General features: G+C 33.0%; 2 protein-coding genes across 2 annotated transcripts; one reads left to right on the forward strand and one right to left on the reverse strand.

Moving 5' to 3' along the window:
- Window positions 1-506: 506 nt before the first annotated feature.
- On the forward strand, window positions 507-8,710 carry LOC110668657 (synaptonemal complex protein 1). The gene is made up of 19 exons (XM_058131027.1): window positions 507-875; window positions 967-1,016; window positions 1,401-1,608; window positions 1,695-1,820; window positions 2,065-2,163; window positions 3,154-3,830; window positions 3,913-4,161; window positions 4,244-4,372; window positions 4,460-4,528; window positions 4,595-4,705; window positions 5,179-5,286; window positions 5,359-5,469; window positions 5,548-5,634; window positions 6,179-6,244; window positions 6,351-6,458; window positions 6,615-6,701; window positions 6,831-6,893; window positions 7,587-7,690; window positions 8,340-8,710. The coding sequence occupies exons 1-18, from the start codon at window positions 719-721 to the stop codon at window positions 7,686-7,688; spliced, it is 2,607 nt and encodes an 868-aa protein (XP_057987010.1). The 5' UTR covers window positions 507-718; the 3' UTR covers window positions 7,689-7,690; window positions 8,340-8,710.
- A 3,114-nt stretch (window positions 8,711-11,824) lies between these two features.
- On the reverse strand, window positions 11,825-13,014 carry LOC110668623 (protein CURLY FLAG LEAF 1). The gene is made up of 2 exons (XM_021829954.2): window positions 12,646-13,014; window positions 11,825-12,526 (listed from the first exon to the last, which is right to left on the reverse strand). Exons 1-2 carry the CDS (start codon window positions 12,871-12,873, stop codon window positions 12,095-12,097), a joined length of 660 nt encoding a protein of 219 aa, XP_021685646.2. The 5' UTR covers window positions 12,874-13,014; the 3' UTR covers window positions 11,825-12,094.
- Between the last annotated feature and the right edge of the window lie 3,671 nt (window positions 13,015-16,685).

Raw genomic sequence — 16,685 nt, forward strand, 5'->3', positions numbered from 1 at the left:
TACACATAACATGATAAAATTTACCTCCTAACATGGTTAATAACATTATTTAAAAGTATTTACACAAATATCATCAAAATTAACTAAATTTTTTAATTAAAGAAATTTCTTTTAAAATATTTTTTTATTAATCTAGCAATATTGTGATTCATATATCTATCATTAAGAACCAGAAAGTAGATTTTTTTTTTCGAAATTCTTCTTAAATTCTTTTAAAATATCATGATAAAATTTGAAATATTATCATAACAGTGAATTTTTATAATAATAATAATAATAATAATAATAATAATAATAATAAATTGAATAGTCGTAAATGTCCATAAATTAATTGAAAATTATTTTAAAAATTTAATAAAAAAATTAATAGAATTGTATTAATTTTTGCCATTGTAATAAAATTATTAAGACTAAAAATTTTAAATAAAATTAAAAATGACAATGTTTGGTTTTTTCATCATCAAGAATAGAAAGGAAAATTGAATTGAATTGGTTCAAAGCACGCCTGACGCCAGGGCTATCCGCTCGCACGTTCCCGTTTATGGGCCAAGCAAAGGAAGATCCTATAAAATGCCACGTCATTTCGCGCCCAAATCATTTCATCAACTCGCTCAAAAACTCCAACGGCCAAGAGAGAGCTCTTTAAAGAGCGCAAGGGAGACATGGAGAATTGAGCACAATTTTCAAGGATTTTCAGCGATCAATCTTCGATTTCAAGATGCAGAAGCTAGGGTTTCCAAGCATGAAGAGCTTGGATCAGTTTAAATCGCTATCGGGGCCGGTGTCGGGATCGGCGAAGAACCTTTCATTTTCTTCGAGGTCATCTTCCGATTCATTTTCATCGGGGAGTTTTGCCAATTTGAAGCTCACTGCAGGTTTTGATAGGCGATTCAAAGTTATTTTTTTTCTTAGGGAAATTTACACGCTCGAGCTCATTTATGTCGTTGATGATCCATTTGTTTGCAGAGAAATTGATCAAAGAGCAAGCTTCCGTCAAAACAGATCTAGAAATAGCGGTACTAAATGAATCTCTCTCTCTCTATCTATCTTTCTACACAGTTGAATACGAGTATCTGTAGGTATCCGTGTGTATCGTGTTCGTATGCCTGTACATGTATGTAAATTGATACTTTTACGCATATGAATCTCTCCCCCAGTCATTTCGTATGAATATGCATATATTAGTTGCTGCATCCTCAAATAATGAAAAAAAAATATTGTTATTGTCTTCATTTAATCTTATCATCTTATGTAAATTGGAGCTGCTTTATGAAAATTAGGTTCAATTGTTTTCATAATCTCCATGAAATTATGACTTTCTTATTGAGGACAAGGAATCGGAATTTATTGATAACATGAAAGTGAATGGTGATTTGATTGAAATTTTTTTATTAATTTAGAATTCTAAGTTGAAGAAATCAATGGAGCATATTGGTGCGTTAGAGGAAAAGTTGCAATATGCCTTCAACGAAAATGCTAAGCTTAAAGTAAAGCAGAAGGAGGATGAGAAGCTATGGAAAGGATTGGAGTCTAAGTTCTCTTCAACTAAGACTCTTTGTGATCAACTGACTGAAACTTTGCAGCACTTAGCCGGTCAGGTTCAGGGTGGTATGTAGTATTTTCATTTGAGGACCCTGAATTTTGTATTTTACTTGTAATTGACAATGATAAGCGCCTCTAATTTGTTTCTGCAGCTGAAAAAGATAAGGAGTTTTTTGAAGGCAAACTATCTACAAGCTCAAACGCTATTGAAAATTTGAACCAACAGATGAATGAATTGTCTCTGAAATTAGACTCTGCTGAAGAAACTATCAGAACTCGTAAGTCATTTGCGTTAGTTTTTCTGCAAAAAGCTATTCAATTTCCAAAATGAGGATTGTTTGAGTTATTTATGCATGGTGTGATGCTTTGAGTGCTATTAACAAACAGGATTTGAGTATTGACTTACCTGTAAAGTGCCATAGGATTGCTTATACTGAATAAAAGGGAAGAAAATGCCATAGTATTATGTTTGTTTGGGACTTGAACTTGGCATTGTATAATGTGTTTGAATTCTGAATTCAGAGAAGCAGGAACTGGAAGAGCTTAAAATTGAAAAAGAGGAAAAGAATAAGATCTACAAAGAGGAAAAGTCCAAAACTGCTACTCTCATAGAGGAAAAAGGTAAACAACATTATCAGAACGCTGGCATCCATCTTGCTCATTTACAGATTAATAAATCATGCTGACTTCGTAAAAATTTTATTATGGTCACTTATGCTTCTAAACAACCTCCAATCATAGAAGAAGTGGAAACTTATTCTTTTAAACAACTTTAATTTCTTATAATATGGTTCAATATATGCCTAAAATGAGAAATAAGCTACAAATCTGGCATGCCTCTTGTGTTATCATTATGTTTAGAGGCTTAACCACTCATGTCAAATTGGAAACCCATCATCTTTGTGCATGGATATGAACATGATTTTGTCATCATGATCACCGTTACCTGCATTGTTGGATTGAGCTTTGTTTACTTAAAATTGAATATTGGATTAAAATTGTTATTCTTCTTATTATTGGTTAATAAATTAACAAAAAAGGAAGCAGATTGTTGTTTGTCTATTTAACACTTCATTAATGATTCAAGTTCATTTGGGATATATTTCCGCTACAAGTACCTATCTTTTCAGATTGAAGAATTTACTTTCCCTGGAGGTGGATTGATCCACCATTCTGAGATCGCTTGAGAGAAATTAATCGTTTGAGCTTTTGTAGCTTGTTTCTTTTACCAAGTATTGCAGATTCCACCCATCCATATTGTTAGGGGAAAAAAAAAAAAAGAACCCTGATATATGTCACTCAATAATTTTCTAGTAATTTTACCTCTTGTGAACTTATTAAGATGAAAAAGGGAGATGGTTAACGAGACATCTCTTTATGAATAGGTTTCTCTATATGGAGATGATAAGACATTTCGAGGAGAGAGGGAGAGAGAGAGTCTGTAAAATATTATCTAGTTGACTTAGGACTTGAGACTCTGTTGTTTAAGGCACAGCCCATGGAAACTTTTATGTCTAGAATCTGTAGCCTAATTTAGGAAAAGAAATTATAGACTTGCTTTCCAAAGGAATATACATTATTTACTTATTTATTTATTTATTTATAATGCAGATGCTATGTTAAAGAAATTTGAGGCAACTGTAGCAGCTAATAGATTGGCCACGGAGAACCTGAATTATAAATTGGAAGAGATGCGCCTGGAGTTGGGACTGAAGGAAGATGAAATCAAACATTTTATGACTACTCAGGAAAACTTGGAAAATGAAAAGAGTATCCTCCAATTTAGCAGCAATGACTTTGCTAATAGATTGGCTATGTCACTTCAGGAGATAAAAAATCTTGAAAGTTTTGTTCAGATATTGGCTGCACAATTGGCTGAATTGGATAAACAAAATTTGAATTTTATGGACAAGTTTGATAAGCTAAACTCTCTTTATAACACTTGTTTTAAGTTAGTCCAACTGGAGAAAGACCTTGCTGCTAAGTGTGCTCAAAAACAGTATGATCAGCTGCATGATAAGTTCTTGAGTATGTTGTCAGAAAAAGATGCATTGCTACTGGTAAACCTGGAATTGAATAGTAAGATTATTGAACTTCAGAAAGCCCAAGAGACTGTTATGGCACAACTTTCTGAGGAATGCCGTGTAGCGGGAGAGAGAATTCAAATATTAGAGTCTGAAGCTGAATTGCTGTTGTCAAAGAAGAATGAAGTAGAAGTTTTGGTTTCCAAATTGGAGGAGACAATTGGTACTTTGTCAGAAAGTTCAAGATCATCTGAGAATACAGTGGTCTGCATTTGTTCCTTTTTCATTAAGCTAAGTCTGGGCATGCTTTGTTCACATTCTAACCCCAATTTTTCTAATCTTGAAGCAAGATTTATTGCTGAAAATTTCAACATTAGAAATGGAAAACAAAGATATTTGTCAGAAGTTAGAGGCAGAAGAAAGGAAAAATGCAGAAGATATAGCTTCTTGGCAAAAGGAGAGCCAGAAACAACAGCAACACGTAGATTCACTGGAGAAACAAATCGCCCAACTTCATAGCATCTTAGAGGCAAAGGAACAACTTCTTCTGCAATACAAGAATAGAGAGAAGAAGTTTGAAGACCAAGTCACTGAGGTTATGAGAACAGATAGAGCAAATAAACTTTTGGGATTCTGACAACCTTCTACTATTATTGAGATTCTGTCTATTGTTGCAGAGTCAGGCGTTGCTGACTGCTGCTGAAAGCAAACTTGCTGAAGCAAAGAGACAACATGATTTGATGCTTGAGAGTAAACAATTGGAATTATCAAGGCATTTGAAAGAAATATCTCAGAGGAATGATAAGGTATTATCATTTACTATTTACTTTACATGAGTTGTCAATGATATGAGCATTCATAGTCATTCAATTGACACTGATCACTTTCAACAGGCAATTAATGACATCAGGAAGAAGTATGAAGTGGAGAAGCTAGAGATTGTTAACATGGAGAAAGAAAAGGTTTATTCATACCTATTGCAGCAAGTTTAACTGCGATTCATGTTCCTCATATGTTTGGTCCTCCAGGCAGACAAAGTTGTACAAGAAATGCAAACAAAATGCGACCAAACACTTGCAGAATGCAAAGAAGAATCTAGGCAACAGCTAGTGCGCATTCAGGAGGAACATGCTTCTCTAGTAAGCACCATAAATTATTGCGAACTTAAAATTAACCTTGTGTTTGCTATCTTATTAGATTATACTCAAAGTTTCATTACTTATCATGAATTTTTGTTTGTTTTCACCATGTGTTCCTAAATATGCATATGATAGTCTTTTTATCCTGTAATATGGATGAAACTTTTATATAGATTCTCTGTATTTGCATGAGTGCTTCCATGACGTGGTTATCAAAAATTCCATGCCTGCTGCTATTATTCTCGAGGACGGTTACCCTGTTTTCCCCATATGTCTGTTGACTGTTCATTAGCATACATGAACATATAATGAAATTATTTTGAACCTGCTAGCATAGTATGGCTGCACAGTTTCTTGTTGGAAGGTACTGATTTCTGAGGCATGGTTTAATCTTTTACTGAAAAGTACAGATTATAACTATTTTTTTTTGTCATTCTTCATGGCTGATTAATTTTCATCTTGCTCAAGTATAGGTCTTGCGTATTCAGCAGGAGCATGATAGAAAGGAAATGTGTTTGAAAGCTGATCACATTGAAGAGCTAAAGCGTGCCCAGCTTCAAGCTGAAAATGAACTAAGAGAGGTATGAATATCTTAAAATTCAGCTAACATGAAATTAAAATGCTTCTGTTGACTTTGTTTTGAATTCATCTAGAAAACAATGCAACTCAAGAATGAACATGAAGTTCAAATGAAAGCTTTGAGGTGTGAGCATGAAGATGAGTGCAGGAGGCTGCAAGAAGAACTGGATCTTCAGAAGTCCAAAGTGTGCATTTCTTTCAAATGCTATGTCAAATTAAATGAACTGAGACGTTGGTTTTAGTGTGATTATGGTACAATGCAGGAAGACAGGCAAAGAGCTTTGCTGCAATTGCAGTGGAAAGTGATGAGCGATAAGCCACAAGGTGACCAAGAAGTGACTTCGAAAAAGGTATTCAAAGATTTACTTCTCCTTCCCTGCTTCCCTTCCTCCCTCATGCACATACAAACACAGGTGTGGATACAAATGCACCAACATTGGTCATTTGAAAAGTCTCACTGATGGTCTATGCTCCAATAAAAATGGGTAATATCTAATAGATGCTGTGAATATATGTGAAGGCTTCAGTTTCTCTGTCTTCAAAGCGTTCATAAATTAGGACTGCTAGTCATATGCTCTGAAAAAGTATTTTATTTTAGTTTTATTCATTTAAAATTGCATGTTTCATCTTTCATGGCCTCGCTGTGTGGTAATGGAAAATATCTGTCTTGTTCCCATGCATCTTCAAGCTTGAATCATTATGCTTTGTTTGGCAGCATTATCTGCAAAATTTTATGTCATGCGCTCGTATGGGTGTAAGATACTCCTCATGAGCTGTATGTCTTGTGGATAAGCATGCCATATAAGTTTTCTTTCAATCGGTTCAGAAGTTTAATCTTCTGAAAAAAAAAAGTTTTACCTTTCTGAAATATGATAAAATTTTATAATGTTGCAGGATTACTCCATTTCATCAATCAAGATGAGAGGTGCCAGTGGTGGCAAAAGAAGTCAGCCTGCTCCGGTAAGGTTGGAGAACAGACAAAAGGGTACCATTAAATCATTTTGCCTCTATTCATAGTAGTTGGAGCCCTTGCAGATTTTTTTTTTTTTTTTTGTGTCCTTCATAGGATTTACCTTTCCCGGGTGGAACACAAACACCAGTGTCAAAAATATTGAAGAAAGTAGAGAATGCTAACACAGGAAGTGTAATGAGTATCCCTAAGCATCACAAGAAGGTGAAATACTTGTCTACTTGGCGTTTTCATTGACCTTTTCTCCCTGAGATTATTTTTTATTTATTTTATTTTATTTTTGGGTGTGGGGTGTTTAGTTGTGTGCCAAGTCAAGTCTTATTCACCACCCCTATCTCTTTTGACTTTGTGGCATGCCAGGTAACTCACCGTGAATATGAAGTTGAAACTGCGAATGGAAGAACAATTACCAAACGAAGAAAGACAAAAAGTACAGTTATGTTTGAGGTATGCACTATTGGACTCCCACTCACACTCACCCAACGTATGAAGTTCATGCATCAAATGCACTGCTCCTTGTATTGAAGGGCCTGTTGCAGCTCCTAATTCTGGATTTCCTTTTCCATGTTACGTCAGGACCCAAGGAAACACAAGAAGATTAATACACCGAAGATCATAACTCCTAGAAGTGTTGTTAAGGTAACTCAAGCCCAGATTACTAGCTCCCAAATTGGTGATTTGTTCGTTTTGGTCACCTTCTCCAAAAGTATTTGGGTACCTTATCCCTTTTAGCATAATTGATTGAAATATCAATTTTGCAGTTGATACAACAAAGGTGCATCTAAATTGAGGGAACCATGGGTAGATCAATCAGTAACAGTTTTACTATATAATGCCCACACTTCATTAATTAAAGCTTATGATTAATGATCTACCTAAAGGAGATGGGCCATTTAAAATAAAGTCTCTCTATTGTTTCTTTGTTTCATACAAGTTGCCTTTAGTGGCGTGAATTTCATTGGTTGTAGGGAAGCAAATTCCCCGCACTGCATAATGGTTCCTTATGAATGAACTTTCTTGCTTGAAAATGCTAATTGATTTTAAAATGATATGGAATGCAAAAAAAAAAAGGTTTAGTTGGTTGTAAAAATGCATATTTTTGTCTCTTCTGATGCTATTTTATCTCAGAACAATGCAAAATTTAAGCAAAAACAAGCATCTTGGAAAGCATGATTCATGAACATAGAAATTAAGACTAGAGGAAGGAAAAAGATGAAGCCAACACAATCTTCTAGTAAATGAAAAGATCTGTTTGTTTGTTTGAATTATGATATTACATGCTTCCCTAATTCTGCATCTTAGAAATTCTAAATACACATGTTTCCTATGCAGGGAATTAAGGGAGGAGGTCGTCCACATCCTTCAAACATAGGCGATTTGTTTTCAGAAGGATCATTAAATCCATATGCAGATGATCCATATGCATTTGATTAGAGGTACTTGCAATTAGCTATTCTAATTATAATTTATAACGCTTCATGCTCATGCTCAGGTAAAATGAATACCATGAATTTAACCCTCACTAAGCCATTTATCTTTCTGAATTATGGCAAATAGTATACCATTCTGTCATAAAAGTATTAGTTATGCATATCATCTACAGTGATTGGTGTGGCATTTAGATACTTCAGACCCATTCTAAATTTTAATGTTGTTCTGGCCAACGTTAGGCTTCCTTTAAGAAGGATTAAGATGTTGCATCTTGAGACCCATTTGGCAACAAAAATACCAGACTCATGAAATATGGTTAATGTTTGATCATCTGAAACAGAAGAAAATCTTTATTGATTTTTTTTATTCTTTTTCTCCTATCACTATTATTTTTTAATCAAAAGATATATAGATGCTGGATTCTCCTGTTTTAAAATGTATAGTAAACTGCGGACGTTGATATGGTTTCCCCTTATTTACTTTTGTGGGTTGTTCTTGCCATCTGATATTAGATGGCTTTTACTGACATTGGCGTGATCCATGATAAGGTTACCTGACTGCTTCTGTCTTGGGCGTTACAATCGTAATGTCTGCGTGTCTATTTATCTCTCTAGATCAAATCAAAATATTTGTTACGTCGAAATTTTGTCTCAGGTTGGATTTGATTGTCATTCTGGATAGATGCTTTGAAGATTTTAAGGTACCAAAACAGTACCACATGCAAAAAGATTGGAGCCGGGAGCATTGTTCTTGAGTTCTTTCGGGTCAGAAAAAGAAGAATATTTTTCTTCACTTGCACAATGATGCGAGAGGGAACATTTTAGCTATATTGCTGTTTGCTCGTGCAGGTTCTGTCGGATAATTCTCTGCTTGGCTAAGGACATTAAACACTGCTATAAATAAGTCTGAAGAATGACAATAAATTTTCTTTGAAAATAATGTTAGAATGTACTCGCGACTGTAAAGCAGCAAACTATAGTCTGACTGGAATTCTGAACTTATGCTTCAGCTCGATCATTCCATTCTTAGTTCTGTTCTAAAATCTATATCCTTGATGCAGTTTAGGTCAGAGGTTGTTGGGATTGTTGGAAAAATATAAGATTGAAATGGTGATCATAAATTGTTGGGTTGCAACATTAAGTGGCTATTCATCTTGAGGTGCAATTTAATTCAATCACTTATATAAGTGAATATTAAAAATGAATTAAAATATAATTTAATTAGCACTGTTTTTAAATTTAATATGGTATTAGAGTTTCAAATTGGATTAAAATATGTAAAGCAACTCAACTACTAATATTAACTTATATTAAAATTAAATTAAAATATAATTTAATCAGTGCTCTCTTCAAATCAAACATAGAATAGATTGTAGGACCAGCGAAATTACTATATGAACTTATTGCAATTGGCTAGTTGCCATCTGTGTAGAGCCTAATGGAACTAAGAGTCTGTTAACATTGTTGTGGAAATTACTATTGAGAAAATTACTTTTTTAAATATACTAATTAGAGAGTATTAAAAAATAATTAAAAATTAAATTTGATCAGTTTTAGTTATAAGAATACTAAAATAACAAAATAGCTTTTTGCAAATTGTTTTTCTCAACAGCATTTAAAATGGTGCTTTTATTCAGAAAAACAGTTTCAATCTCTGAAACTCAATGCTAAACAAGGCTTAAGTTTTTATCCACCATAAAATGGCCTAGTTTTCCTGAAATCTTACTCAGGATTGAGTTTGGTTCAAGTTCGAACAAATCATTAATCAAGCCTAGCATATTCTTTCTTTTCCGAATGCTCATTTAACAACAATTATTGCTTGGTGCCAATGACATGCCAAAAGCATGGCGCTAAATATTTTGGTGATTATTCAAATCTCACACAGGCAGGAGACTGAAATATTTCAGAACTTTGTTTGCGGGGAACTAAAGTAATTTAAGCATCCGAGCTAGGCTTCTTTTTTTATTAAAAAATTCACAGGACTCTATAGCATTTGCAATTGATCAATGAGAAGACAGCATAAAGTGACATTTTGACTGCCTTAAATAAACATCCGGCAGGAAAATAGGAAAGCAGAAGAATCAAAGTAAAGAAAGAACCAAATACCAAAAGCCTAAGTGTATTTGTAGGCAAATATGCTTCGAGATCAAAACCAATCCAAAGGCTTAGATGATTTCAAGTAGCCATGCATGCAAATTTCCAATACAACTGCGAATGCACAAACGACTCCTAATGATGAGACATCTACACTTTTCAAGAATATATTAAGCGATTCAAAATCTTCTAAATTTTGAAAAGTCAATAAAAAAAAACCTATCTTTAGCGAAAATATGCAATAAGGAGAAAATAGATATCATGACCTCAGATGGAAAACCTCTTGAACTCGGAGGGAAACTGATGAAAGATAAACATAACCCATTAAGGAGAAGATGACTTGATTGTTTACAAGTCAAAATCATACTTTTTTGAATAGTCAAGGTATCAGCACTCAACCAAAAGAGCCACATCGGATGAAATTCAAGTAAGGACTAGGTCTATTGGTGTATAACCAAGATAGCCATGTTAATCAAAGCCCATCTAAGATGGCCAAGTCGGTTAATGTCCAACCGAGGTGGCCAATTAGTACACTCTAGGGTAGATCAACCCAACACCAATAGAACCAAAAGAAATACCTTATTTAGTGCTTGAGAAGGACATGATACCAATTTGCCTCAATTCTTTCTGACATATCAACTAAAAGAGACTATGTTAGACTGCTTCTAATCTCACTACTCACTAGGAGCTGGTAGCCTTATTGTATTCCATGAAAAGCTTATCGTGACAATCGATCAGGTGAGATATCCGCTATATAAGGATCAATCCCTGGGAGCTAGAGAAGTTCCTTCAATCTTACTAACTCCTAGAATTAGACATTATCTGATCCCTCTTCCTTTTTCTTTCTTCTTGCCACATGTTTAAACTAGTAACCCTTTGTAAATTTAATCATTAATTTTTTTTTTTTACAAATTAAAATTAAGTTGCTTGTTTGTTTGACTTGTTTGAATTTGATTAGTTTCTTCTTTTCTTTTGACAAGAAAAGGTTGGTTAAATTAGTTCAATTTTATCTTACTAGACTTTTAGATATTAAATTCATGATATTGGAGTTAATTATTAAAATAATATAAAAAAATTTATCAGATTAATGCAAAATCTGAACGATAACAAAAATAATGTGTTGCTTTATTGAAAAAAAAAAAAGTCAACTCAATTGGAATAGCTTTTTGGCAATTCAAGAGTACTGATATAAGAGGCAACTTATGGGCACTAAAGAAACACCAACTCAAGTGGCATTTTCTATAGCTATTACTTTTACACTATAGCAACATTTTAACATAAGAGACATCGAAGAGAGAGGGAGAAAGACGTTTGATAGAGAAAAACATATAGAGACAGATACAAGAATAAAATTTTAATAATAATAATAATAATAATAATAATAAGGGATTAACTTATAAAAATATAAGAATTTATTTGTAAATAATTATAATATTCATGAATCAATTAATACAAAGATATATAGGGATGAATTTGTAACTATTAAGAAATTAATTTTGTATACAGGACGTCATATACAACAAAAAATATCAATTGAGTTGGTGTTTTCTCTAGTGACAAGCTGCTTATTCATTTCAGTTGGCTTGAGAAAACGCCACCTTTAACGATATTTTCTTAATTCTTTATTTTTTCAATAAAGCAATACATTATTTTTGTAATTTGTTTAAATTTATCATTAATTTAGTAAATGTTTTTACATTATTATTCTAATAATTAACCCCGATACTTGAAAATCAACTAAAAAAGTTTTTTTTTTAATATGCATATTTTTTTATATTAATCTTAAAAAAATTTGCCACAGCTTTTAATTCACATTTTACATGCAACTTATATAATTGTTAAATGTGGTGTTAATACCTGTTATAAATAATTAAATGATTTATCATTGAAAATTGTCAATTCAATATATATATATATCATTGAAAAATGGAATAAAAATTTGGATTTATTTAGTTCAGTTTTCCTTTTATTAATTTCTCATGGATCTACGATAAGTTATTATGCTTGATGTCCTAAGCTACCTTTTATGCGCAAGTGCAATGGTACTGGATAACGTGTTGGAATGTACTTTAGTTCTCACAAGTAACAAGTTAGTATTTAGCTAGCTAGTAAATGATACAAGTTAGTGATCACCTCCCTTTCTCTCTCCTCTCGCTCTCACACACACAGCAGTCATTTTTCAATCAAAAGATTGAATACAAATGAAAATAAAACTTAATCAACATCTAACCTGGCCATGATGATGAAATGAACTTCGTCATCATTATGTGTGGACTAATCCTAAAACTTAGATATAACCCTTATTTGATTAGCTCGCTAGCACAAGAGGCTAAGCCTTTGCTTGAATAGATTTGGAGGGTTCTGCTCAGGTGGGTGCATGAATTTGCAGTTAGGGCAAGCAGGAGATGACTTGCAAAGCATCACCAACATGTGGCACCTTGTGCACACAGTGGCTACCATCTCTTCCTCATCATCTCCTTCAAATGCTAACCATGACGGTGACCGCTTAAGTCCTTCTGAATTCTTATTATCTTTACTTGAATCCATGAACAAATCGCCCAAACCCTGTATGGAGCTAGCAAAATTATGCTGGTTGTTTTCGTTGTTTTTCCTCTGTGACTCGCATGGCTGCAGGTTTAGCTCAAGGTCTAAGCTCATATGGCAAGGACTTGGTGGCTCTGGGCTCCTCCTTGGATCTCTAGTTGTTCTCTTCTGTGTCCTTGTATTATAGAAGTGTATCTGCCCTGACTGCAGGCAAGAAGAGAAGATGCAACACGACATAACTAATTAAGGACTTAGCTGAATGATGAAATCAATCATATTTCAGTTCAAGAAAAAACACTTGATATAAAGCAGATATAATATACCTGAATGTCGAGGCATCGTTGCCACTCCAAAGGCAATGGAGTCTCAAGTTGAAGCTCTATTTCAAAGAAAGATTTTGTGATTTCAGGAGGTTTTGATCTTTTCTCGAAAATCCCTTCAGTTATTTGTGCAGGCTCGTCATCCCACTTTCTTTTCTTGGATGAAATATCAAGCTCTGGAATTGTCGTCTTTCTTCCATTTGGAGAGGTGGGTGCTTGAAGGGAAACCATAGCTTCAATTCAAAGAAACTCAAAACTCTATAGCTTTTCACTAGCAGTTTAGTAAATGATCTCCAAGGTGAAACACTGAAACGCTTGGATGGTTATATACAAGGCAGAGTAGTGGTCAGTCACATATATACTGCAAGGGCAGAATCTTGTAGGACAAATTTGAAGGCAAAAGGGCCTACCTATATGTATGACGTGCAACCTAAGTTGGCTCTTCAATTACTCTCACAGCTGACAGCTTCAAGTTGATCCTGAAGGCTAAGATTTATATGCATCAAATGCAAGCCTAAGCAGCTCTGGTTGGTCAAAATTATATAAGCATTCACCTGACCTGGCGGCACCAAAAGTACCCAATACATAAGACCATAATTATTATTGCTTGCAAGTCCTGGAAAGCGAGCTGTGTAGCCATTAGCCAAGCCAAAATACAGAAGCTAAAAGCTTTCTTTAAAGCTAGAAGCTATGATAGTTTTCTCGGTATACTAACTTTAATTGGAGGGCGGTGACAAAAGGATAGGGAGAGGTGCGGAAGAGTCATTAAATGTGGTGAGTGTATATACAGTTGAAGGTCTTGAATCCTTTATGGATCATCCTTTATGGATCTTTAAAAGATCACAACTCCAACTTCCCCAATTAGGTCACTCTCACTCAAAAGACCTAAAACTTTTAAAGCTTTCAACACCCTCCTTCAGCTATTAAAACAAAAACCACAACCCTTGAACTGCACCCATTAATCGCTCCTCTTCCAAAAGCTTTTAAAGCTCTCAACACCCCCATCTATAAATTAATTAACAACCCATGTGTATATCTTCCTTTCATAATCGTACTCCATCGATCCACCTTTCTTTAAAAAAATAAATAAATAAAAAAACAAATCCTCTTCTTTCTTTTAATCCCTTCAGCTGCACTTTCTCACCCTTTTCTTTTCTTTATTTTTCATTTGCTTTGACCAATACTTAATAAATCATTGTTTCGAGTCATTATTCAATTACCATGACTTTCTATATGATCTTATGCCATGAACTTCAGAATTAATTAGAATTTAAAATATATAATATTATGTGCTCCAAGCAAGTACGTGTACTTTGATGTCTCATATAGTTATTTGATTTTATATTATATTAATTTTAAAGATATTTATTTTATATAATAATTATTGAACATCTTAAAATTTATAAAAATATTAAAATTATAAAATTATTATTCCATAAAATGATATTCCACATTTAAATTTGAATCAAATCTAAAAATAATATAACAAACTCCCATTCACCTGCTATTCTATTTTTTTTTTATTGAAATTACAATATAAGCAGGATAGATCTATGTATGGGTCAAAGGAGACATTATACCCTCCAGAGATTTGAATTTTTTTAATGGTATAGTGATATTTTTTAAAAAAATTATTATTTTTTATTACTGTTTATTAGAATTTGATGGGTCTCTAGACCCCTTAGTACTTAAAAAAAATTAAAGTGTTTAATTTTGTGATATACTCATTAAATGTTTTTATTTTTATAATTATAGAAAAATTTTATAAGAAAAATTAATCACTATAAATTTATCATTATTAGTTAATCAACGTGTTCAATCAGTATTTAAGCAATTGATTATCAAATAATTTAAGGTTAATTTAAAAAACATTCATTTTAATTTATTTAGATACTTGATATAAAAAAAAATTAATACTTATATATTTAATAAATTAAATTTCTATATCCGTCTATGATGATTTAATTAAAGTTGATAAAAGTTGAAGGGGGAAAAAATCTAGCATGTGCATCAAAGGTTACGCTTTTAAGTAGTTCATGTCCTAATTAGCCGAATTTCAACAACCAAATATAAATTTCTGAGGGACCATAAAATGGACCACACTGCAATATCACATAAATACCAACTTATGTCATTGCTAACAGTCAAATGGGTATTAGGCTATAAAAAGAAAAAAAATGTAATAAAATTCTTTCCAAAGAAAGGAAGGCTATTTTTGGGTACCCACCATAATGGAACATGGAATTAGATGAAAATTAAGGGAATAATAACAATAATAATAGTTCCTAATGAAATTGTATGATAATAATAAACGGGACCAAAGGTATTAAAAGCATGTATAGAGAGAAAACATAAGGAAAGTAACTCTACCTGCCTTCATTAACTCATCTTGAATTCACTTAAATGCAGAATTCAAGGATGACCATTCAACATGTTTTAATTTCTTCCCTCACTCTCCCTTGTGTTAAATGCTCCCAAGTCCCAACCAACCTCTTCTTCCCTATTCATTTGGGTTTACGTTCATATCTCTCTCTCTCTCTCTCTCATTCATTTCTTTCAGATTTACTTATGTTTGATTATTTCCATGACACATACTATTTTATCTCATTTCAAATGATTTTTCACAAAAATTAAACAAATAACTGGGTAACCTAATTTTTATAAAAAAAAAAAATAATTGATTAAAATATTTTTAAAATGTAGAAAGGATAGCTAGGGAAAGTAAGAATAAGTGTTAGAATCTACTCTTTATCACCACCTTTAATTTGCTTCCAGAAACAAAATTCAATTCTAACATCACTCGAATTTGGTTAAATCAAAATTAAATTAACAACTGCATGGAATTAAATATTATGCTTTGGACCGACAATTGGGTTGGTCATACCGGCCTTCTTTTAATAATAATTGACTACGATATATATAAGTATAAACTACAAGATTGATATTGCATTTTTGTTTATGGAACTGTTAAGAGCACTGATGGCATTACTTGTGGAAGGGGTTTAATTTGGAATAGTAATGATCGTTGGTGTGGTGAGTTTGCAAAGAGCATTGAGTACTGTTTTGTAATGGTCGTCGAACGTAAACAATCTACAGAGAGAGATTTTAGGTGTACTAATACATATATAACTTTACTTTGACTAAAGTAAGTATAATCACAAATTCATTTAAAGTCTCGTTCCTATTTTTCAAGGACGTTCACTGATGATTGAATAAAACAACTTACTTTTTAACAAGTTGGTTTGATAATACAAACCAAATAAAAGAAGTGGACTCATATACGAAAATGAACCAATTTACTGCAAACTATAAATTTATTTTTGAAGAAGCAGTTATGTTGGGTGGGGCCTTTTAGGTGTAGAAGTTGGATCTATTATGTGGGTCATATCTTTCTACGCAATCTGTGGAACCTGTGCAGATGCGATGGCAGATTTACAGATGGAGTGCACGATAGATACCAAGTGCATTTCTATTTAGTTTCTTTTAAAGAGGGGGCATATTCGTATGCTCCATCCCCTTCATTTCCACTGAACATAGCTTAAGGTTGGTTTTTGTACCTTAAAACCCTATCCAAATTTCACCTCTACTCTCTCTTTATATATATATATATATATATATATATATATATATATATATATATATATATATATATATATATATATAATTATCTTCCTCCTTATATTATTATAATTTGACTGTGTAAAATATTTTTTTGGATAAAAGATTAATATTATAATTTCAAAGTCTAATGGAAAATGAAATTCAAACTGGTGACATGCATGTGAAGGAAGCAAACCTCAAGTTTGACATCACACAAATTACTCAGAATTAATTGCTCTCAGACGAAAAAAAAAAAAAAAAAATCAAATAGCAATAACGCCATGGTCAAGGGAGGGCGGTTTGCAGGGCCCAATTCATGGCTAGAAGGTCAGAGCCATTACTGATTAGTTATTTGCTTTCGACGTTGGAAGACTATATATATACACACTGCTGCTTACATTTGGATAGTTTGAAACAAAGGAAAATTAAATAAAATCTTTCAA

The sequence above is a fragment of the Hevea brasiliensis genome, chromosome 12 (genome assembly GCF_030052815.1).
Source record: "Hevea brasiliensis isolate MT/VB/25A 57/8 chromosome 12, ASM3005281v1, whole genome shotgun sequence".
Lineage (NCBI taxonomy): Eukaryota > Viridiplantae > Streptophyta > Magnoliopsida > Malpighiales > Euphorbiaceae > Hevea > Hevea brasiliensis.

Coding starts and splice junctions, on each gene's coding strand:
- LOC110668657 (XM_058131027.1), top strand. CDS start 719: ATGCAGAAGCTAGGGTTTCCAAGCATGAAGAGCTTGGATCAGTTTAAA. Junction 876..966: donor CAATTTGAAGCTCACTGCAG/GTTTTGATAGGC, acceptor ATTTGTTTGCAG/AGAAATTGATCAAAGAGCAA. Junction 5,470..5,547: donor TGGATCTTCAGAAGTCCAAA/GTGTGCATTTCT, acceptor GGTACAATGCAG/GAAGACAGGCAAAGAGCTTT.
- LOC110668623 (XM_021829954.2), bottom strand. CDS start 12,873: ATGGTTTCCCTTCAAGCACCCACCTCTCCAAATGGAAGAAAGACGACA. Junction 12,527..12,645: donor AACGATGCCTCGACATTCAG/GTATATTATATC, acceptor TCTTGCCTGCAG/TCAGGGCAGATACACTTCTA.